The 23,779-nt window shown below is 35.2% G+C and overlaps 1 protein-coding gene across 3 annotated transcripts; it reads left to right on the top strand.

Annotated features, from left to right (window-relative positions):
• The first annotated feature begins 396 nt into the window (after positions 1 to 396).
• Positions 397 to 17,950, top strand: EHF (ETS homologous factor). Of its 3 annotated transcripts, none has more exons than XM_070931199.1 (8): positions 397 to 493; positions 2,253 to 2,501; positions 3,886 to 3,945; positions 7,071 to 7,139; positions 7,240 to 7,308; positions 14,730 to 14,795; positions 15,434 to 15,629; positions 17,851 to 17,950. In XM_070931199.1, the coding sequence occupies exons 1-8, from the start codon at positions 397 to 399 to the stop codon at positions 17,948 to 17,950; spliced, it is 906 nt and encodes a 301-aa protein (XP_070787300.1). The 3 variants fall into 3 exon arrangements, with proteins under 3 accessions (XP_070787300.1, XP_070787301.1, XP_070787302.1); XM_070931200.1 differs by having other exon boundaries at positions 2,256 to 2,501; XM_070931201.1 differs by lacking the exon at positions 7,240 to 7,308 and having other exon boundaries at positions 2,256 to 2,501.
• Positions 17,951 to 23,779: the final 5,829 nt, after the last annotated feature.

Genomic DNA, 23,779 nt, shown 5'->3' on the forward strand with positions numbered 1-23,779 from the left:
CTTAATGGGAATGTCCAATAACATTACTTGTGTTTTACCATTCACCATTATGTTTTATACTTTTATATGTTGTTTTTTTACTTTCGGGAAGCAAACAAAAAAAGAAGCACATTTCCTCTGCTATTTGTTTTTGATTCATTCCTTCATTCTTTATGGGGGTGTGTGTGTTGTAATAACTTGCCTTGTGTCTGTGAAAATGAAATGTAACCATGTTTTGCTATCCACTGGGGGTGGGGTGGGGGTGTTCATCCAAAAAGGAATTTTAATAATGTGTAACTTTAATAAAGGGTAACTTTTGATAGATATTTGGCTTTGCTTGTTTTGATGGGATATTCTTGGCAATTGTGGGGCGAAAAAAGTTCATGTTAAGTGAGCTGTTTGGTGCATTTACAGATCATGATTTTAGAAGGAACTGGCAGAATGAGTCTTAATACCGTCACAAGTCTTCTTCATGAACAGTCGACCTGGACAGAAGGATATCCCACATGTAATGGTAGGAAGTATTCACCAGTGGTGATCTATGAATAGGTTTGAGAACTATACAACTTTCTCTTGTCCTTGTGCTATTTGCAAAGCAAGCATTTTATTTTGATAAAGTGAAACTCATTATATGATTGCAATCTTATGTTATCAACATGGAATACAATCCAATTACTGTAAACTAAAATTTTAGTGAATGCAATGAATAATTGAATGCAATTATTTTCCCATTCTTCCATATTTTTTTTCCCATTTAAAGTATTAAAGCAAAAGAGCAATTGCTTTCTGCAAAGTGTAATACTATCAGTAGCATCTATGAGGCAACTCCACCCAAATAGACAACACATTCTAATCTAAGTTTGAAATCTGGAAAGTGCATCATTTCAACTTGAAATTCTCGATTCCAATTCTTGCTGTGCTGAGCTAAAGTTAACTGCTTCTCATTGGCAATGAAACTAACATTGCCACCGATGGCCAGAAGTAATTTTGGGTGAGGTAGAAACCTTTTCATTTGGCACTTGACTGAAGTACCCATTAAACTTGCTTTTAAATAAATCATAGTCATATAACTAGCTCATCAAAAATCTTTTTCTCATTACTGAATTTAAAATAAGCACTTATTTCTGAATATGGAAATAGAGTAATGGAGGTGTTCTGAGTCCATAAAGGTGATATAATTTAAAGCAGTAAAATATGGTCCCTTAAATCATACAAAAAAATCATTTAGGATTTTATTTGTAGCAACCACAGTTTTAAAACTTGATATTTCTTTAAGGGAATCCTATTCCATATGTTTATTGTAATCTTGGCTGCTACTGTTATCAATTCCATAAATATCAATTCAACATTTACTGTAAAAAAAATTTTTTTTCATGGATTGCTTACCAAATAACTAGAATTTTTGTTTTGTAAATTTCTCAAGATTCACTTTGAGTTATTTATAAGAAACATGGTTTGCCTTGGAGTAAATAGATAATTGTAAATCCCAAGATTAGAATTCTGTATGCTGATGCACATGCTGACTTCATTTTGCCCACCAACTACATACTTTTAAATATAGGAATAAACATATCATAGTCATAGCTAATTTTCTTAATGAACTCTTAATGAGATTATTGTAATGTGATCTACATGAGGCTGCTTTTTGAGGATGCCTCCAAATTGTAATTACTTCTGAATTCATAATCATAGTCAATATCATTAAATATTACCTAGGTTGGTGTTAGACTGCATAAGTTTTTGATTTTGATATCATGTCATTGGTTTCCATTTATTTTCTGGAAACTAAGATTACTAATCTGAACATAGACTGCATAAAGACTATTTAACTATTCATACCTGATATTTTTTCCTTGAAAATCCTGCTATGGGTTTTCCATTGAGTATATAAAAGTAGTCTAATCCTCTTCATCAATGTCAATGAGGTTTTTTCCCCAAAAAATTAGTTTTTTATTCTGTTATAGAATTTAGCTGCTGTTTGGAAGAGTAGGAGCCAAAGTTCTAGATTTACATTTTAATTCCTAAAGATGTTTGCTTTTTATTGACTCTGCTTTCTGCTGCTTAATTTAGTATAACACCTTTACATTGATTACATTGATATCACCTCAATTATTTTCATTATTTATCGTTGTCTATATTATGACTTTTTAAGTGTTGAGGATTTTTTCAATAATTTAATCCATCAATAAAAATGAAGCATTATTCACTTTTACCAATATTATTCATGGATAGTGAAATGTTTTCTTTAGTGATTAATGCATCTTTCCCTGCAGCAGCATCGAGCAGTTTTTTTGGAACACAGTGGCATGAAATACATCCTCAGTATTGGACAAAGTATCAGGTCTGGGAATGGCTCCAACATCTTTTGGACACCAACCAGCTTGATGCCAACTGTATCCCATTCCAGGAATTTGACATCAGTGGGGATCATCTGTGTAGCATGACTTTGCAAGATTTCACCCGGGCAGCTGGCTCTGCTGGACAACTTCTTTACAACAACCTCCATCATCTAAAGTGGAATGGTAAATCCTTTCACTAAAATATTATAGTATTATAATATTATAGTACTAATAGACTACAATTCTGATCAAATTTGGCCAACAGGATCAATAATAAAAGATGATGCAAATTGATTTAGTTATGAATAGAAGCTTAAGGTTGGGAAAACAAGATTTAGACACAATATACAAAATTTGTTCAAAATGTATTCCTTGCATTCAGAAATCATTAAGAGGTAAAAGGAAAGAGAAACTTCATAATAAATATCCTGCTCAACTCATTTGTCACTGAGCAATTCTGAATCTACTATATAAAACCTTGATCTAAAAATTTGAACATTATCTTCTACGTATGGTGAAATAGAAATAATATTTCTGGTGGCATCTCTTTCTTTTGTGATTAAAGATATCTATTTCTTAATATGGCTGAGGATCAAAACAGTTTGTTCCAAGGCTTAATGCAACTAATTAAGCATTGCTATGCAGCATATCCAGGTCTCAGATACCATACAGACAATGTCTCTGAAAAATAATTTACTTCCAGTAATTTACAAAATGTTCCCATAGTCCAATAGGAAGTTTTGAAAAATACCATACAGAACATTTCAATCAGGCTTTCAGGATCAGATCTTTATGCCAGATATATAATATTCAAATCATATAGTATACAAACACTTTGGGATTGAAGTGCAAACCTATATCAGTATAATTTCCTTAATTAAACTCTAGAGAGAAAGGGACTGCACGTTTTTAAAAAAAATTAGATTTAGTTCAGTGCAAAAATTTGGAATCCCGAGAACATAGATACTCTCACAAAATGGCTGCAATGCTTATTAAATGCACAAGCACTAAATAATACATGAATAGGGCATTCAGGGGTCTTTAATCTGTATTATCTCAACTCAACTTTTCCCCCTGGTTTTAGCGGTGTCTCAAGCAATCTTAGAAGCATATTATAAATATGAACTTTTTAAAAACTTAAAAATACTTTAATTTTTTTTTCAGTCAGGACAAGATACTTGGCACACACTAAAGGCTGTCTGTAATGCATTATTGTTAGTGAACACTATATTATCGTCACCATTATTGTTGATTAATACCAAAGTATGCCTTCCCTATATTAAAACTGTGTGGCTTTTTTGCTTCAGTCAACCTGATTCTTTAAATAATATTTAATAAGAAGAAAATCTGCTGGTGTTGCTTGTGAATTGCTACTTCATAAAATCAGAAGCAAGGCTAACATGAGAATATCTATTTATTTATTTTTTGTTATTTTGATATATTATTTATGTAGCTCTAAATGGCATTGCGTCCTATTGTTAATATGATCCAGCTGTTCTGGGGATGTATGATTGAAATTCCATCTTTTTTAAATAATTGTATTGGATATTACATTCATTTCTGTCAGGTCAGTGTGGAAGTGAAGTGTATCCATCACACAATGTCATTGTTAAGACAGAACAAACAGGTGGGTGATATCTACATTATTTCTGTTCTGAACAATTGTAAACCAGGCAAGAACAAGAAGAATGATTATTTAGAACCAAATAACTCATATTCTAACCATAAACTAACAGGCAATTCTAGGAAGAGGGAGGGTAGATAAGCCCATGTACATGTTAAAAGAATTATTTTTTAATAATTATAACATTACTAACATTACATTAGCCCTTTAAATTCATTGATTTCATAGGTAATGTTTTAGGTCAATATAACCTATATAATCTAATATTGGATGAAATATTATTTTCAATATTAAACTGAAAAGTATTTTTTTTTAAAAAAAATATGATCCATAGCTATTGAGCTATTTGGAAATTCCTAACAATATAGTTTGTAACATCAGTTTATTTTACAAGTCTTTTTCCCCATTTCATAGTAATTCAAATTTTTCACAAGTGACCACAAGGGAGTCTCCTTCTTTCCTTCTGTGTTTATAAACAAATATAAATTTGTTTATAAGGTAAGCAAGCTAGAGATCTTGAGTTTAATCTCATATGTCAACCTTCAAAGAATTCAATAATACCTGATGAAAGAGATTTTTCTCCGCTTGTGACCCCTGAGAGATACTACATCAAAATAGGCAGTCTGTTCTATTACACTATAATATTAATAAATAATGTTAATAATATTGTTATAATATTATAATAACTATAATATTAATAATATTATATGCAGAAAGCTATAAGAAATTTCCAGGGATTCATGTTGATTAATAAAGATAATATGGTATTGGCAACCTAGAAAAGAAGGTTTCTCGATTGCCAATGTAATATAATAGAACCAACAATAGAAGATATATACTTTTAAAATATGTTCAAGTAGACAGATCCAAACCTAACCATCAAGAAGTATTTTTTAATTATCTGACTCTTCTGTTTTTAATGGGATTGCTCTGGTAATAAGAGGTAAATTAATGGAGAAATATAGAAAGATTCTAAGTAAAAGGTCCACCCAGACCCCCACATATTATATAAAGAACCTACAATAATTTCTAAGTAACTGCAAATGATTTCCCATATCCCTTAAAAAATATTTTTTCCCAGTATAGGGGAATTTTTTTTTAGCATTTGTTGATTTCAGTTCCACGAATCTGAGATTATTTTATTCATTCATCCATTAGATTTATATCCTACTTTTTTTTCAAGAGGTCAAGTGATCCCCACTTTTATCTCACAGAATTATCCCCACAACAATAATTCTGTGAGATAGATTAAGGATATATTGGGGAGATAATGACTGATCCAAAATCACCCACTTAGCTTCCATGGCTGAAGCCTGACTTGAATGACACACCTGACTTTGAATTTCCTCAGTGTCTGGCCCAGTGGTGGGTTGCTACCGGTTCACCCCGGATTCAGACGAACCAGTAGCGGCAGTGGCGGGAGGCTCCACCCACCCACCTGGACGCTTCTGTGCATGCGCAGAAGCATCATGCATGCGCACGAGCGAACCGGTAGCAAACTAAATTGAAACCCACTACTGGTCTTGCCCCTCAAATTATTTTTTTGCATTATCAAATAAAATACCGTGTAACAGTGTGAGTCCTTTGGAGGTGTCTTACACTAAGCTGAATGCTACTGCAATATTTTTGTACCATGCAGAATAGCAACAACATTTCTCCCCAATCCAACCTGGGTGAGTCTTTTTTATTTTTAGAAAGAAAAGAAAACAAACAAAGAGTGGGCCAGGCATCTAAACTACAAGAGGGTATGTTGCAAGGACATAGGTTTGGGATGCCCAAACACGTAGCTAGTAAGCAGAAGATTGACTAAATTCCTATTTCATAAGTTTTAAGCTGGCAAAGCACAAAGGTTTAGCATTCATGATTCATTTCCAGGTGTAATCACATATTCAATACTTTAAAAGATAAATAGATCCCCAAACTTGCACTTGGAAATGGAAACAAAAACAAGGTTAACATCTTCTAAAAAAGGGACAAATGTTTGTACAGAAGGACTAATCTCTGGCAACAATACCCAGATAAGTATTGTGCTCATCTGTGTGTTCTATGGGTCAAAAGATAAATTTAGAACAGTTGTGAAACCTTTATTTTTGTTTCCCGCTTCCTACAATAATATATTTATTCCTTGCTAGACTCCAAGATTATCAGGTTATGATTTTAGAAAAAAAAAAAGAGCAAATTTATACCATATGATTGCAGCTTAATATAGCCATAGTTATCTATGTCCCTCTCTGTCTTCTCAATGATTACAAAAGTTAGGTGCAGAATTGAAGAAATGTGTTTAAACAGAAATAACAAAAAAGGGTAGTTCGCCGCATACAGGATTCCTTGCTGCCTTACCAAGGTAGCAATTACAAAATCAGAACTTTTTAGAGATCCAAGAGCAGTTTGCAACTTTTGAGGCTTGTAGCCACAGTAATAATAATAATAATAATAAAAAAACAATAACACATGAACAGAAGTATGAGGCATCCAAAGAAAGAAGGAAAGGCTTTATGAAAATATTGTTTAAATAACAATTGTTGAAACTTGAGAAGCTGCAAGAGCTTAAAGGATGGAGTGCAGGCTTAAAATGGGGTCAGGCGAGTGCCATGTTTGGAGCAGGACCAACGAAGAGTGAGCCAAACAATGACTCATCAGCCTTTTGCCGTCTTACTCACCCACAACAGAGGCAACCTCAGCATACACCAGCTGTAAATGCAGCCCTTATCTTGGTGCAGCCCTTACAGCAAATTCAAAATTCCCAAGATACTGGCAGCTTTAAACCTTGGTACCATTCCTGAGCAGGTTGGAAGCTATGCTAACAGCGAAGACCGCAATGGGCTTACTTTCAACCTGCTCAGGAATGGTGCCATGCTTTAAAGGTGTTAGCACCTCTGCTCCTGAAAAAAGCAAAACAGTTTCCAATGTCCCATTGCACATCCTTGGAGATGAAAATGTCCCATTTTTGGACCATGAAGACTATTCAGTATGCCTTCTTGTACTTAGTAAAATAATCTGGTGCTTTTGTATGCATTATCTCTCTTGAAAATTTAATTTTTCTGTTCTGAATACGGAACATTTTTTGTAGCTAACTAGAAGTAGTATTATCAGTATTGATTTTTGTCTGTTCTTTTTTTGTGCATAAGATCCATCTCTAATGACATCTTGGAAAGAAGACAATTATTTCTACGAGAGTGGATATGGTGGCACAGTAGGTAACTACCTTAAGAACTTCATATATTTTTAAGCAACTCTGGAAATTACTTTGAAAAAAAATATTTTCTTACATTAATTTTTTTCTTCCTAAATCCTCAGAACTAGTGGACAGCAAAGCCTACTGTCGAGCACAGATTTCTGTCAGCGCTAGTGGTCACCAACCTATAGGTAAGTAGGTTTAACATTTCATAATCTAGGCCTGATGTCAGCATTCGGTTAGGTCAAATATCTAAACCATATTCTATGTTACTATACACTTTGGGTGGTCTCTTTACTATAGACGTGCAGACATTTATAGATTTTGTTTGTGTAGATACACATGATTAGACATGCTTAGCAAGTGCTATTGAACCCTTCATGTCTGTGCTAGCCGTTACCACATAAACTCAAGGTTGAAAAATGATGCAGTTCCTTTAATTTACTAATTAGCAGCTCAGAAATGCTGCTCTTGTGCAAATCCTGAAGTACGTTATTGAAGTGTACTCTGTGTACATATATGTTTTGCTTTGATCCAAGGAATAGAATCAGCTAAATAACAAAATTAGAACTTCTAGATCAGGGGTGTCAAACTCAAGGCCCGGGGGCCAGATCTGACCCACGGGGTGCTTAGATCTGGCCCATGGGGACGCCCTGGAAACAATGAAGGATTGGCCCACAGTGCCTCTACCAGTGAAAATGGAACTCGGAAGGGCTGCATGCAGCCCTCCCAAGCTCAGTTTTTGCTGACAGAGGGTTGCAGGAGGCCATCACAGCTGAAAAGAGAGCTCAGGAGGCCATTTTCTCTGGCATAGTGCTCAGGCCATCACAGGTGCCCCCGACATGACGTTAAGCTGGCCACACCCATCCTGGCCATGCCTGCTCTGGCCCCCCAAGGTCAAACACAACCCTGATGTGGCCCTCAATGAAATCGAGTTTGACACCCCTGTTCTAGATCAATTCATCTTACCTAACAGTAAGTCTCTAAACACTTAGCTATAAGTCAGCAAGTACTGAAGAATTTGTTAGACTATTGGACTAAAGCTTTTCTTTCTTTCCCTCTGATACAAAGAAATTTGCAAGAAACTCATGCTGTTGGCACATAAGACAATCAAGCTGTTCTCCTTCTGGCTACTCTGCAGCCTTGGCTACTTGTTTTCAGTCTGTAAAGATATGAATCAACCACCACATGCTTTGGCTGAGACCTGTGGTGCCAAGTTGAGACACAATAGAGCTGAGGCAGGTGGTAAATTGAGCTCCATGAATAACACTCATCTTTGCATAACACAATGAACCACAAACCTGCCCATTACTGCTGTGTAAACTCAATATATTGGGTAAACTCTGAAAATTGTGTTTCTTAAAATAATCAGGACATGCAAATACTATTTGTGCAGAAGGTAGAAAATGTCAGTTCAAGCAGCTGTCTTACTTCCCATTCTTGTAAAGCAGCTGCTACCTTTTCAAACCGGTAGAACTGTAGCGAAATTTGATCATTGTCCCCTGTTGTAATCTATTTATCCTCCAACTGGTGATCCTACTGGATGGGGAGCATGCCGGGGTCGTAGCATGTCCTAATTTGTGTATTTTTCAAAAAGAAGCCGGGTGCTTCTGAATCATATGCAAATTCTGTGCATTTTTCTTTCTCGCTTGATAACTTTTGCAAGATACCTTTGTTGAAACATCTTTTCTTTTTTCCATTTATCAAGGCACAGTCTTCAAAAACTCCTCATGCTTGAAACTTTTCTCCCTGTAAAATGATCAGCTTTTGTTTTTGCAGCTGTGAAAGAATTAGTTATTAACTCTGCGGTATGTGAAAAGCCATGCACGCCTCTATTGACACTATGGTGCGATGAGGAGAGGAAAACAAGCATTACCCGACAGACAGGGAAATGACAGGCAATGGCTTTTTTTTTTAGAGCTGTTGAACTGTACTTGATCGTACCACACCATGCTGCATGCTATCTTATGCTGCTCTTCTTACAAAAAACTACTTTGCTTTTGTTTTACCCTCCCTCTGAAAACAGCCAAACAGAAATTTCCCATGCCAGTTTCACTGGCGCAGCAAAAGAGGCTTGGCCATAGATTGAAGGAGAGGGACAAATTGTAGTCTGAATCAGCTTTTTCTGGTTGCTGACATTTCTTACCTTCAACTTTGCTTTCTTTCAATCATTTTGATGATATTTCTTTGCTGATAAAATATTCTGCTGTGATATCAGTCACAACAAGAAAGCACCAGACCAGCAAGGATTCCATCCCCTTATTCTTTAAAATAAGATGTTACAGCAGGCTATTGCATTATATTAAGTTATTTATGTGCTTGCTTGCTTGTATGTTGCTTCAGTTAAAAACTAATGTAAGTTTTTTTAGGATTCTCACACTCAGAGCAAATTTCACAAAGGTTTCTGCTGCAGTGGAAATAGCAATGGTACAACAAATTCAAGGTCAATGTGGATTTTAAAAGCCATTATGTTAGACATATTGAGACTATGGAATAGATACAAACCATGGGTAAAATTCAAAAATTTTCCCTACCGCTTGGTGGGCGTGGCAGGGGAAGGATACTGCAAAATCCCCATTTCCTCCCCCTCCTGGGGGAAGGATATTGCAAAATCGCCATTCCCACCCCACTCTGGGGTCAGCCAGAGGTGGTATTTGCCGGTTCTCCAAACTACTCAAAATTTCCGCTACTGGTTCTCCAGAACCTGTTAGAACCTGCTGGATTTCACCCCTGATGCAAACCCAGGTTATGCCCAAAGATATCTCTAACTCTCAGCCCAAGTAGCATATTATATATGATAAATAATAAGGAAACACAAATGTCTAACTTCTTGTGAGATACTAGAACATTTTTCAAGGGACATATAAAATAAAAGTTTTAAAAAACTGATGGCAGAGGGGTATAACTGTCAATGCTCCTCTTATTTACAATTATTAGAAAAAATAAAGTACTAAAATTATGGATTTAAATATTCTAAAACTGAGTTTGAATTCTATACAAACCACGAACATGTAATTGCTAAAATGAATATACTTTTCATGAAATTTGAAACAGAAGAATAAGTGAAAGGTTGTATGAAAAGTGGGTCAAAACTTTTGGTTATAATTTACAGATAAAACAAGGGAAAATATAGGATTGAAAAGGTTGAAATGTATACTATGTTATAATCTTAAAGAATTTTTTAATAAATTGATGTACCATTGGCATATGTCACCAGAAAAAAATCTCTACAATATATAAAGATACTTTAAATTTATGTTGGAAATGTGAACAAAAAAAAGGGACATTTTATCATATTTAGTGGACATTTTAAAAACTAGAAAATTCTGGATCCAAGTACTGTACATGCATTAATTAAGAGGATATTTAATATTAATATGCAATTAAAACCAGTGGTTTTTCTTTTGGGACTGATGGACAGACAGCTGAAAAGAATCATGGAATAACTATAAAGCTGTAGTGAGGTTACGATGGAAAGATTCAGCATTACCCACAATGCAGAATAGTTGCCAAGATAGCCAAATTAACTTTTTTGATCAGAGAAAAAACAATATTGCTGACTAGAATCTTATAGATTTTGTGTGAACTGGGGAGAAAAAAAAGAACTTATGATTTATGGTTTTGATGATTAAACAAAACAGATTATAGAAAGAAGAGAGACAGTGTGGCCCAGTGGTTAAGGCACCAGGCTAGAAAGTGGGAGACTAAGTTGTAGTCTAGCAGGAAAGCCCGCGGATTGACTTTTGGCTACTCACGCTTTCTCAGTCCAACTCACCTCACAGGGTTGAAGAAAATAGGAGGAAGGTGTGCTGGATAGGTTTGTCACCTTATTTCAATAAACAAACAAACAAACAAACAAACAAACAAACAAACAAACACATTATAACCATAGAGTAAGAGGCAAATTTATAACTGATGTAAAAAAAAATCAAAAAATACTTCTGTGTATCTTTTCCTTTTCCTTTCCTTTTTTCCTTCCCCCGCCTTTTCTGCACTTCTCTTTGATTTCTTTCTCTTTCCTTTCTCTTTCCTACTTTATATTGGTTTGTGTTACTTTTTATGATCTTTTAATTAAATCTTTAATTTGATATATATATATATATACACATTAATAAAAGAGGGTGGAAACAACAATCCTTAATTGGGCTTTGTTGCTTTCCCACAAAGTCAGCAGTTTCTATAAGAGGATGGTGCTCTCAGGTTGCCAGTGCAGAAAAGACATGAATGCAATTAGCTGAGGTTTTTGTTCTGGTGTTGTTGTTTTTTAAGCTCTGAGCAAAAGGACTTGCCATTTTCTTCTGTAATGGTAGTTTATATCCATTTCCCTAGTATGCTTATCAGCATCGCAACAAAATAATTCAAACAAGTTGGTACAGAAGCTGGGGCTGGTATTTACTGTAAATCATTTGCACATGCAAATAGTTAATTTCCACTGAAAGCTGTGGTGACAGCTTATGCATGAATGTAGGTGGAAGAATGCATGTGGGCTCTATGCTTTCTGACACTATATAATGGTTGTGCTCTGATGCAGGTCTAACTTGAGTTCCTGGCAAATTTCTCTGGCTAATATTTTCTTTTAGAGTGGGTTGGGTGATCACCTTAAACAGATGTTCATTTTGACAAATACGATAAATAGAAATTATCTACTTCTCGCTATACATGTTCTATTATATGTTTATAACATGTAAATTATCAACATAGTAAACTGATTATCATTTTGGCAAATATGGTAAATCAAAACCAACTACCAGCTTTAGATTAGTACGTAAACTGTTAGGGTTCAGAGAGTAGAAGCTACTCCTTCCTATCACATGAGAAAATACATATCAATGGTGAGAAAAAAATAGGCCTCTATAAATTTGTTGGTTTGACAAAAAAGCCACAATACTGGCTTTTCTTCCTCTGGATTTGGCTTTTTTCATTACCTCAGAAACAGCTCTTTGCCAGATCATTACATCTGTTGATATTAGATATTTCCTTGCTATGAAAGAAATCGAAGATACAGGTAGTCCTTGTTTAACAATCAGAACTGAGACCAGCAACTTGGTCATTAAGCTTCACTAATTGAAATTCATTTTTTTAAACTTCAGCTTTCCTTTGCCTTAAACACTAGCAAAGATCATAAATATGAGAATTGGTCAAGTTATTTTTGATCACAATTGTAACTGTAAATGGTCACTAACTGAGGACTACCTATATATACTGTTATAAGAAATAACAAATAAAGGTTTAGAACTTTTGCTGAATTTCATTTTAATCTTGTCTGAGGAAATATTTTGTCATTATTTTTCATAATATGAGAGCCTAAATGAAGCTGGTTGGATTCCAAACTGAGAAAATAAAGTATTGTTTATTAGTGATTGATAAACAACACAGTGTTAAATGTGCCTATTTAGAAATCAGCCCCACTGATTTAAATGGGAATAGGACTGTAGCCTAACTTTATGAGTGAGCCCACAGCTCAATAATATAATACATATTATTCAAGAGGAAGTTTTTAATTATTTATAAAGAATATATAAATAGATGGTTTATGACTATTAGCAGTAATAGAACTTAAGATGACAGATGTAAAGAATATGCACTGAAAATGTTGAATCTATTCAGCAGATTGTTAGAAAACTTTGAATTATTTAGCAGATTGTGGAAATGTTGTTGAGGTAATGTATCTCAATTTCAACAAAGTATATGTCAAAATAACCCATGCTATTCTGTTTAGCAATTTAGTTAAGTATAGTCTAGATCACATGACAATTACACAGATAAATAGCTGGCTCAAATGTTTTACTCAAAGAATATTCATCAACTATTTCTCATAAAACTTAACCATAGTGTTTGATGCTAAGCCCTGTAGTTTTTAATTATTTAGATGAAGAGATAGGGGGACTGCTTGTCAAATATGCCAATGACACAACATTGAATCATGATAGGTTAAAAAAATGTGCTGAAAATAACAAAATTAAATTAAATGGAGGCAAATGAAATGGCTTTCATTTAGGAAACAGAAATCAAATGGTAATCTTAGGTACCTGGCTACCTACGGTAGTTTGAGAATAAGATTTGTAGAAAAATAATTATTTACACATTATACATGACACTTGATATGGCTCCAAAGAAAGGAAATATGAATTTATATCAACAGAAGTGTAGTTCTCTAAATTATAGGAAGTAATAGTTCTAATAGTTATTCTGCACACAGATCCTTCCTAGAGTATTATGTTGACTTCTAGCTAACAACTTAAAGAAGGATTCAAATGAACTGGGATAAGTTACAAAAAAGCAGAAACTTGGATATTTTTAGCTTTCAGAAGAGAACACTAAGAGAAGGGGTGAAATCCAGCAGGTTCTGACAGGTTTTGGAGAACCGGTAGTGGAAATTTTGAGTAGTTCGGAGAACCGATAGCAGAAATTTTGAGTAGTTCAGAGAACCAGCAAATGTCACCTCTGGCTGGCCCCAGAGTGGGATGGAAATGGAGGTTTTGCAATATCCTTCCCCCAGGAGTGGCAAGCGAATGGAGATTTTGCAGTATCCTTCCCCTGGTGTGGGATGGGAATGGAGATTTTGCAGTATCTTTCCCCTGCCACGCCCACCAATCCACACCACACCCACCAAGCCACGCTCACAGAACCGGTAGTAAAAAAATTTGGATTTCACCACTGACTAAGAGTGACAACACTCTTCAAATACCTGAAAAAATGTTACACAAAAGAAAATTAAGAACATAGGATATGAAATAATAGATTAAAGTTGCAGAAGGAACCCAGCGACCAGTAAGATCCCACAGAGTTGGTCTCCTCCTGGTCCTGTCAGCTAAACAATGCTGGCTGGCGGACCTGCAGGGGAGGGCCTTCTCTGTGGCTGCCCCAGCTCTCTGGAACCAGTTACCTCCTGAGATCCGGACTACCTATTGGCCTTCCGGAAAGCGGTGAAGACCTGGCTTTTCTGGCAGGCCTGGAGCCATTGATCTCACTGTTGCAATCTTGCGAGATCCGGCCATGAATGGTGTGCATGGGCTTTTAATGTTTTTAAAAATGTTTTTATAATGTTTTTAAATAACTTTCCTATGTTCTTTGTTGTATTATTTTTGCTGTAAGCCGCCCAGAGTCCCTTGGGAGTTGGGCGGCATAGAAATTCGATAAATTAAATTAAACATTCTGATTGAATGCCAGAACCATTCAATTACCAAGAGTGGTCTCCCATTCATTACATATTGAATATATTCAGGTGGATTTAGATTTAATTTGAATTCCTGCACTAAGAAGGAAATTGAACTCAAGGTGTCTATGATTCTATGAAGTTTGGATGGGCTGTTGTTGTGAAGACAGGGTTTCATCTTTTCTATGACAGATATTTTCAATGTTGACTGCTCTGTGAAAGTTGCAATTTTTTGAGGTAGGGGCAATTGACTTACTCCTAATTGCTTTGAAAACTTTTTCTGAAATGAATGAAGACCATTTTGTTTTATGGTGCTTCCAATTGAGGCCTTGAGGACTGCATGGCTGAAGAATGGGACATATTTTTAAGAACATTTGTTGAATCGTCATTTCTAGAACAGATTCAGAAATGTAGAGGCAAGAACTGATTCCCTTTTTGTTGTTGTTGTTGTTGCAGAGGATTCTTCGGAAGGGAAGAAAATTTCACAAGATCACCCTCCAAAGCCACACAACAAGAAACACAGTAAGACAGCTATTCTTGGATTTCTACCCTATGAGGGGGACATTAAAGACATATGGAATATATACTGAACAAAAATCTAAATTTTAATATCAGAGATATTAAATTTTCAATCAAATGCAATAGAATAAGAACATTAGTGAAATAGGTTTTGAGATAAATAAATAAATTTGAGTTAAGAATACAAGCTTATTACATTAACTAAGGTTTAAGTGCAGCTAGCAGTAGGCATGAGCTTAAATGGACTCCAGAGGATGGTAGAGGACAGGAAAGCCTGGAGGAACGTTGTCCATGGGGTTGCGATGGGTTGGACACGACTTTGCATCTAACAACAACAACAAGGTGTGCAGGAAGATTAAAAGCAACAAGGTAGGGATTGTAATGCTGAGATCCAAACTCTGTCTTTTGTATATGTGTTGCCATTACGTCAATGTACAATGTGAGACTGCAATTGTGATATCAATTTCCTGCTTCCCCCACCCCCCAAATTCTAATGATTAACTCTAGAGTTTGGATCCAGCCTAAGAAAGTATAGGAAGGACTTTTTAAAAAAGAAATATTAGGAATTCCTAAAATGTATACCCATCACCCTTTGTTTTTCAACACAAATAATATTTCCTCTGAACATTATTTCATTATAGCTCCTCGAGGAACTCACTTGTGGGAGTTTATCAGAGACATTCTCCTTCATCCAGAGAAGAATCCTGGGTTGATAAAATGGGAGGATCGGTCAGAAGGCATCTTCCGATTCTTAAAATCAGAGGCAGTGGCTCAGCTATGGGGAAAGAAGAAGAACAACAGTAGCATGACATATGAGAAACTCAGCCGTGCCATGAGGTAACAAGGGGAACATTTTGCTTAAAAAAATAACAAGCAAAGAGCTAGAGTATGCTGAAATCGCAGGGGAGTTTTTAAAATGTAAAATAGTGTGAAGCACAAGCTATTTTCCTATGGCATAATTTCCTCCTGATTTTTTTTTTCCTAATCCAAAAATACTGGCTGAATTGATGTGGCAAGATGGGAAATCTAAGATCCTTGTTCTGAGGGCTCCTCCTCCCCCCCACCACACCTGGAAAACCACATTATATAGCTAGAAAGACTGCCGAATTGTCTTCACATGAACACAGAGATTTTGTCAGTTATGAGAAAGTGTCGACTCCTTGACTAAACAATGACTCACCATTTGTCTTTAAGTCCCACAAAATTGGCAAGTACAGACTCTGCGAGTCCTCCTGAATCATCAGAAACATTCGCATTTCTTCTCAAACTAATAATCTGCTTACCGTACTTCAGATATTAATCATATGATTTTCCCTTAATACAGGAACAGCATCAGTTCGTTGATCAGTTTCAGTTCCTGCTCAAAGTTCCTTAGATAAAGAGAAACTTGCATAGCCTATCACATTCAAGGGATTTTGCATGCAATGGGTGCAATTTGTAACTCTAGCTTTTAGGTACAGTTGTTCTATAGGTTTCTTTCAATCAATGGGATTTTTTAAAAAATATTTAATTTATTTAGAAAATTTATATAGTCGCCTACAGCGACTCTAGGCGGCTTACAAGCAATAAAAAACACACTGTATAAAAAACACACTGTATAAAAAAACAGTAACCCCTCACCCACCCACCTGGTGAAAACACATGGTCAAATAAGCCATTTGATGAACCCATCCCACTCTGGATTCTCTAGGCCCACTGGCAAAACCCAGTCTTCAGGGTTTTATGATAGAGTGTCAAAGTGGGGACCAGTTTAATTTCTGAAGGGTTGATCTTCCAAAAGAAGGGAGCCACCATGGAGAAGTCCCTTCTCCATGGTTTTATGCACACTGAGGTCTGCACAAAACCATGCTGGCCATTGCATTTTGAACCAACTGGAGCTTTTGGATGCTTTTCAAGAGCAGTCACATGTAGAGCATGTTGCAATAGTCAAGATGGAAGATGATTAGGGCAGGGATAAAATGCTATTGGTTTGGACCGGTTCGCCTAAACTGGTAGTAAAAAATGCTACTGATTCGCCAAACCGGTAGTAAAAATATGTAAAAGAAAAGTTCCGACAATCAGCAGAGCAACGCACAATTGTTGGAACTTTTTAAAAAAAAACTTTTTAAGCATTTTTTTACTACTGGTTAGGGCGAATAGGTAGTAAAAAAATGCTTTAAAAAAGTAAAAAGGGTTTGGACAGGTTTGGGCGGCACAGCTGTGATCGTCTGAGCCTTTTTTTTTTTTTTACTTTTTTAAAGCATTTTTTAACTACCTACTCGCCCAAACCGGTAATAAAAAAATGCTTTAAAAATATTTTTTTTAAAAAAAGGTTCTCAAGATCACAGCTGTGCCGCGCGATCGTCGGAATCTTTTTTTTTACTTTTTAAAAGCAATTTTTACTACCTATTTGCCCGAACTGGTAGTAAAAAATGCTTTTAAAAAGTTTTAAAAATGGTTCCCAAGATCGTGCACTGCAGCTGATTCTCTCCCCCCACCCCCGCTGTTCTACTTACCTCCCCAAGCTTCCTTTTGGTGCATATTTTGCATGCGTATGCAGTGCATGTTTAGTGTGAACTGCACATGCACAGCGCACGCTTAGTGACATGCATGGCCAGTGAACCGGTAGCAAACTGGTTCAGATTTCACCACTGGATTAGGGCATGAGTGACCATGAATAAAAATTGTTGGTCCAGGAAAGGATATAACTGGCACACAACTCATAGTTGTGCAAAGGCCCTCCTGGCCACAACTGATACCTGCTCTTGAGCAATAGTCATAATACAAGAGAACCCCCAGATTACGCACTGGGTCTGTTTGGGGCAATTCACCCCATCCAAAGCCAAAGATTCTATTAGAATCAATATAAAGTGTATGGATATGTTCTATCTTATATGCAATGGGCTTATGCAAAGGTTGTGATTTGGTAGTAACTCAACACCTGATGAGATACTGGATTATTTTCTGATTTCATGAGAAAATAGCTTAAATGCTAAATCCAATTACAAATAAAATTAAAAGGGGAAATGGTCAGAAAATGAGTTTTTATGTATCTGATTTCATCATCTCCTTTTAACAGATACTATTATAAAAGAGAAATTCTTGAACGTGTAGATGGCCGGAGACTGGTATATAAATTTGGGAAGAATGCCCGTGGCTGGAGAGAAAATGAAAACTAAGTACAACTTTAAAAACAGCTGTAGAAATCTTCACTGACAGGAAATCCTAGCGGATGTAAATATTCCAAAGACTGTTTTCTTCTATTTATGTACAAAAATTGAGGGCTGCAGAAATCTACGTCTAATGGGAAGAAGGAACACTATTGTTTATTGATGTTATGACTATTTTATTTGAAATATGTCCTTTTATGGAGAGTATGTACACAGTTTTCTGTGACCTATGATAATACTGTATGTAAATGTATAAGGATGACTTGCCATTCTTGTAAAGATTTTAAAGAAAATGAATTCCAAAAGAAATGTGATTTAGCATAATGCTGCGAGAGGCATTTGCTGTAGTGGGAGCAAATCACAGGGCATTACTTTATACTTAGGTATATCACTGCGTTTTAGAGAACTAGGGATTTATAATATCTGTCTCAGAATTGTATGAGATAGGTCTTTCCATTCAAAATATACAACTTTTTTCAAAGGCTATCGACTAGTGACACACCAATGGTTAATTAAATCAAAGGCTGTTGAGTTATGGCTTAATTTTTTTCTTGGGGTTCCCCCACTCCACCCCGCTTCTTCTATACAATATAACATGGCCATTTACAGTAGCCTGGATCCATTTAGAGTTGGATTTATCAACTCATTCCATTCCCAAATAATTCTCTGTTGAAATAAGTCCTAGAACATGAAGAATTAGGAAAAGTGGATGCTTTATTTGTAGACCTCAATAACTTTAGCTGAGCTTCGTAACCAATCTTGAATGCTTGTGACTCATTATGAAATCTTAGGTGTCAGCAGCATAAAGCTGCCTTTCCTAACCTGGAATCACTCGGGTTTTTGGAACTACAAACAACTATGCAAACTGGACATTCTGACAACTGAATTCTAGTTCATCTGCCATGTTGAAGAATGCGTAATGACTAGCAGCAAATATCCACATTTTTTACAGAAGTGACCTACAAGGTCTCTTCCGACTCTGTTAATTTGTATCTGTATCTGTACCAAACTGAACTGGAGATTTTCTGCATCCTAAGCATTTGTTTAGTCGCTAACCTAGTGTATATTTGGATATGAATATAGATTTCTGTGTGAGGGGTCCTTGTTGCTCTCCGAGTTCGCTTGTTTTCTTGCAGATGTTGCATTACCACAACTAGGTAACTAGGCATTGATGATGTAATGAAATGTCTACAAGAAAACAAGCAAGCTCAGAGAGCAACAATGGACCCTTCATTTCAACCCTGAGCTACAAATATTCTCCTTTATTGATAGATGTCTATGTGATACTGAAACTGTACTTTGATATTAAGATTTTATGTTACATAAACCATGCCCCTCCATTCAGAAAGCTAATAATCTAAGATTCTGTTTCAGTCTTTCTTCTCTTTCTCCCAATCCCTAGTTTTTATTTGCTGGGTTGGTGTAGCATATAGAAGAACATTCAGTCGTGTAAGTTCCTTCGTGTAAGAAAATGATTCAGTACAAGCATCTACCAGCCCAAGAGCTACAATTAAAAATGACTTCTTTGAGCAAATTAAATTTCAGCTGTGAGACTTAAATCCAAACTTGTCTGAAATTTAAAGTTTCTGTGTTCTCAGAAATGCCAGTTGAGTGTTTTTTCATAAATATATAAAAATCACTTGTGGAATAGAGAATCTATGCTTTTTGCTATAGTAAGAATTGGTAGCTGCTCCTTCAACATTTGATGAAAAATACTCCTAAACAAGGCAGCTAAAAAATACCTTTGCAGCCACATTTCCTGCCAAAACTTTTAGCTAGCACACATTCATTATAGCTATGTGATATTTGAACTTTGCTTAAGGTGAGTGGGGGCAGTTAATCTTATTTACAGAAGAAGCTGGTAACCAGGACAGCAGGTTTCAGAGTAAGTCCTTTCTGTTGACTGAATATTTACTGACTCGCTGGATGAGATTTTTCTTCAGTTTCTCCTGTTCTTTAATTTTAAATCAATCAGTCTCCATAATCCAATGATCTTTTTGTGCAGAAATATCACATCTAATAAGTTGGATTTGATACTGTCTTGTGTTGTTGAATCAAAGCAATGTTATTGTAGGGTATCTATAAGGATATATCTACTTTTTTCACAATGCAATATATATACTCATAAATAAGTTCTGTTGTCTTATGTATAAGAACCTGGGTGAAAAATTATAGTCTTAATATCACTGGGTTTGTGTGTGTGTGTGAAATTTAAAAAAAAATGGCATTGTTCTTCAACAATATGAGAATTAAAATTGCATTTCAGCTGCACACAAAATAAAGAATACAGATAGCAGTGTAAATACAGATTTCTCGAAATTGTTGGCCTTCAGTGTATCAATGAGCAAATAAAGTCAAGAGGATGGCCATGAACACGTGTTCAAAACCCCACCCCCTTTTTTATTTGCATTGTGATATACATAAAAAAGTGCCAGGACTTCAATTAGAAATCAGAGCTAACCTCTTCATTAATTGACTCTTCTTTTACTAGCATTCCCTGGTGTCCTTCATGCATATTGCATTTTTCTGTGTTATTGAAAGACCTCTGGGACTTGCAATTCAATTTAGCTGAATATATTAGTCTTTCATGTACTGTAATCATGGAGTCTAATAGAAACCTCAATCCATATTAACTTCTGATTGCCATTTTAATTTTTATTCATTTGCCAAGCATGTTCTTGTTTTTAAGATTTTGGAAACTATCCATATTTATGGATGCTGCTATTTTACTATCTCTCAGACAGCAGAGTACCTGCTTATAGGCATTCATCATCCAAAATACATTTTCCTCTTAGAATTCATGAGTACTACTATAGCAATACATATCTAACTTATTTTGATGTGGTATATAGTACTAAGTGATCTTTGTGCAATATGTACTTTGATGTAGTGTATAGCTCATATTTATATTTCATTGGTAAACTGCTGGCCCTTCTTTCTTCCCAGACAACGTTGGGAATTAGAATTTGTGAATAGATTTAAAAATCTATAATTAGAGCTTTTTGGAATTGAAAACATGTTTGAAAAAATACTTTTCTAAAAAAGTTTCCCCGTATTAAGCTTGCTCTCTTTAACTTTGGTTCTATGAATCATAATACCCTGTTTCCCCAAAAATAAGACATCCCCTGATAATAAGCCCAATCAGGCTTTTGAGCGTATGGCAATAAGGCCAAGCGCTTATTTCAGGGTTCAAAAAAATATAAGACAGGGTCTTATTTTCGGGGAAACATGGTATAAATTAAAAGTGATATTTCAGCATAGTCTGGATATTAATAAAATAAATTTGAAGCATAAGTGTGTGATTAAACCAAACAGGTTAATAATATGAATTGCATTTAGAGTACAATTTTCCAACATTCACAGGTGTATTTATTAACCCCTTGGTATTAACAGAGTTAGATTTCCCCACTGTTGGCACTTTAAAAATTCAGTTTGTCATTTGGTTCTGAATCTTAATTAACTTTGAAAGGAGACATGGTATAACATTGACCTAGCTAGAAAAAGGACCATAAATATATAAAATGATACCAGCTTGCCAAGCATATGCAATCACAGCCAACCATAGCGAATCTTTTACAAAGTCTAATTAAAGGATACAATAAAGATATGAATGTAGCAAATTGATGTTTAAATATAAAGGCATTGATGTGATTGCTTTTTTAATGTTTGCAAAGAACAGTTTTAGAAGTGCATTTCACATGAATAAGATTTGTACAAATTTTTACAGTGGCATAATTTTTCAAATGTATAAATGTGAATACATTTTAACTCAGAGGTATAAAGATCTACAAATGCATTGCAGTATTTATACCTGGACAAAGAATTTGCTGGTGTATTGTGCAGCTTTGATTAAGAAGTAGTTTGTGCATCATACTGCCTAGTTCTATGGCTTCCTATTCATAACTAATAGTATGAATATTTAGCTACTACAAGGTAAGTATCTCTGAAATTGCAGCCACTGTGTACTTGGAAAAGTCTATGCAGAAACACATATACTTATCATTATAGCTTTCTTGTTGCTGGAAAACAACCCAAATCTTTCTAGCTTCACCATTTGTAAGTTTTCTAGAAGTGCATTTTTGTATGTCAGATTTAATGACTCTCACAGAAATTCCATACCATTCCTAATATTTCTATCCACAAAAATGTTAATCAAAACAATGTGCTTGTTTCTTAAAATAATAGTTGTTTGGTTTTTTTACAAGATACATATATATTAATACAAATGACAATACATAAAAAGAAAAAGTGACTTTGGTCACACGTCCTTTATTTTATTAACGGTGCATATTTGTTAATTATTATCATACAAAATTTTTCATTTACTCTCATTTCTGCGAGTTATCCAATCATACCACCTATTCCACGCTATATAACATTTTGAGTCTACCTTGTCTTTCATTTCAAATGTTAGTTTGTCCATTTCCGCGCAATTATAGATTTTTTGGATTATCAATTGATGTGTTGGCAGTTGGTCAGTTTTCCAATATTGGGCGAGCGTCAATCTGGCTGCAGTGACTATGTGTAATATTAAATACTTTATTTCTTTCCTATAGTTTTCTTTAATCGTCCCTAATAGGAAAATCTCTGGTTTAAGTTCTATTTTTTCTGATGTTATTTCTATTAGCCAAATTCTTACTTTTTCCCAATACTTCCTAATTTTTGGGCAAAGCCCCCAGACATGGAAGAAAGTACCCTGTGCCTGTTTGCACTTCCAACAGGTTGGACTTAAATTTGAATACATTTCTGCTAATCTTGAAGGAGCCAGATACCATCTATACCACATTTTGTATTGATTCTCTTTATAAACTACTGACTTTGTTATAATATAGTTATTTTCCCACACTTTTTCCCAGTCCTCCGATTCTAAATTATGCCCAATATTTCTTGCCCATGCTATCATTTGTCCCTTTACTAATTCTTCTGCTAGATCAAATTCCAATAGATACTTGTAAATTTTTGAAATCAAATTTTCCTCCGTGGCTTAAGTTCAAACTTCCCTCCACAGAAATTGCTTTCGAATGAAATTGTATGTGGTCATCAATGTGATTAGATTTAATGAAAAGTGGGAAATTTAATGGTATCATAGTGCAGGGGTCTTTCATCAGAACATTTTTTTAAAAAGTTACTTGTATCAGTCAATTGTATGTGTGTGTGTGTGTGTGTGTGTGTGCTTGTGTGTGTGTTTATGATTTAATATTTATTGTTAATTTATGGGCTTGCAATTTAAATGAAGCTTGTAATTTATAATAATATGTGTGTCTAAGGCATAAAATAAGCCAAGCACTCGGGCAACTCTGATCAGATGTAAAAGGAGGCAATAATGGTACTTGAATTAAATTGGGCGAGGGATACATCTAGTAATCATTCTTCCTTACATTATTTTCCCATTTTTAAATGGCCTCTGCAAAAGCAGCTATTTGCTATAATAAATAGTACAATACTGGTACATTTTCCAGGACTGGAAATTAAAAGGTCAAGGAAAAAATAATGGAGAAACTCATGAAGAAGAAAAAGACTGAATGTTAAATATGTTGTTTTCTTGTCCCATTGTGGGATTCTATTGAATAGAAGGGTGAAATTGAAGTGGATCTGCTTACAGATCTTGCATTTACTGCCTCCTTTATATTATTTAATTTTATTGTATTTTTAAACTTTCTATGCTCTCATTAACATTTATGACTATGTCCTGGGGTTATGTGATCACCTTTTGTGACCTTCTGACAAGCAAAGTCAATGAAGAAGCCAGATTCACTTAAAATTCGTGTTAATAACTGTCTTGCTTGGCAACAGAAATTTTGCTCTGAATTGTCATAAGTCAAGGACTACCTGTAACGT

This window comes from Pituophis catenifer, unplaced genomic scaffold (genome assembly GCF_029215685.1).
Source record: "Pituophis catenifer annectens isolate HBS135680 unplaced genomic scaffold, rPitCat1.0.hap2 SCAF_1, whole genome shotgun sequence".
Classification (NCBI taxonomy): Eukaryota; Metazoa; Chordata; class Lepidosauria; order Squamata; family Colubridae; genus Pituophis; species Pituophis catenifer.

Bases quoted from the DNA above. Each gene is read 5' to 3' on its own strand.
- EHF (XM_070931199.1), top strand. From the start codon at position 397: ATGATTTTAGAAGGAACTGGCAGAATGAGTCTTAATACCGTCACAAGT. The intron at 3,946-7,070 runs GTGGGTGATATC...TTTGTGCATAAG, and splicing joins TGTTAAGACAGAACAAACAG to ATCCATCTCTAATGACATCT. The intron at 7,140-7,239 runs GTAACTACCTTA...CTAAATCCTCAG, and splicing joins TGGATATGGTGGCACAGTAG to AACTAGTGGACAGCAAAGCC.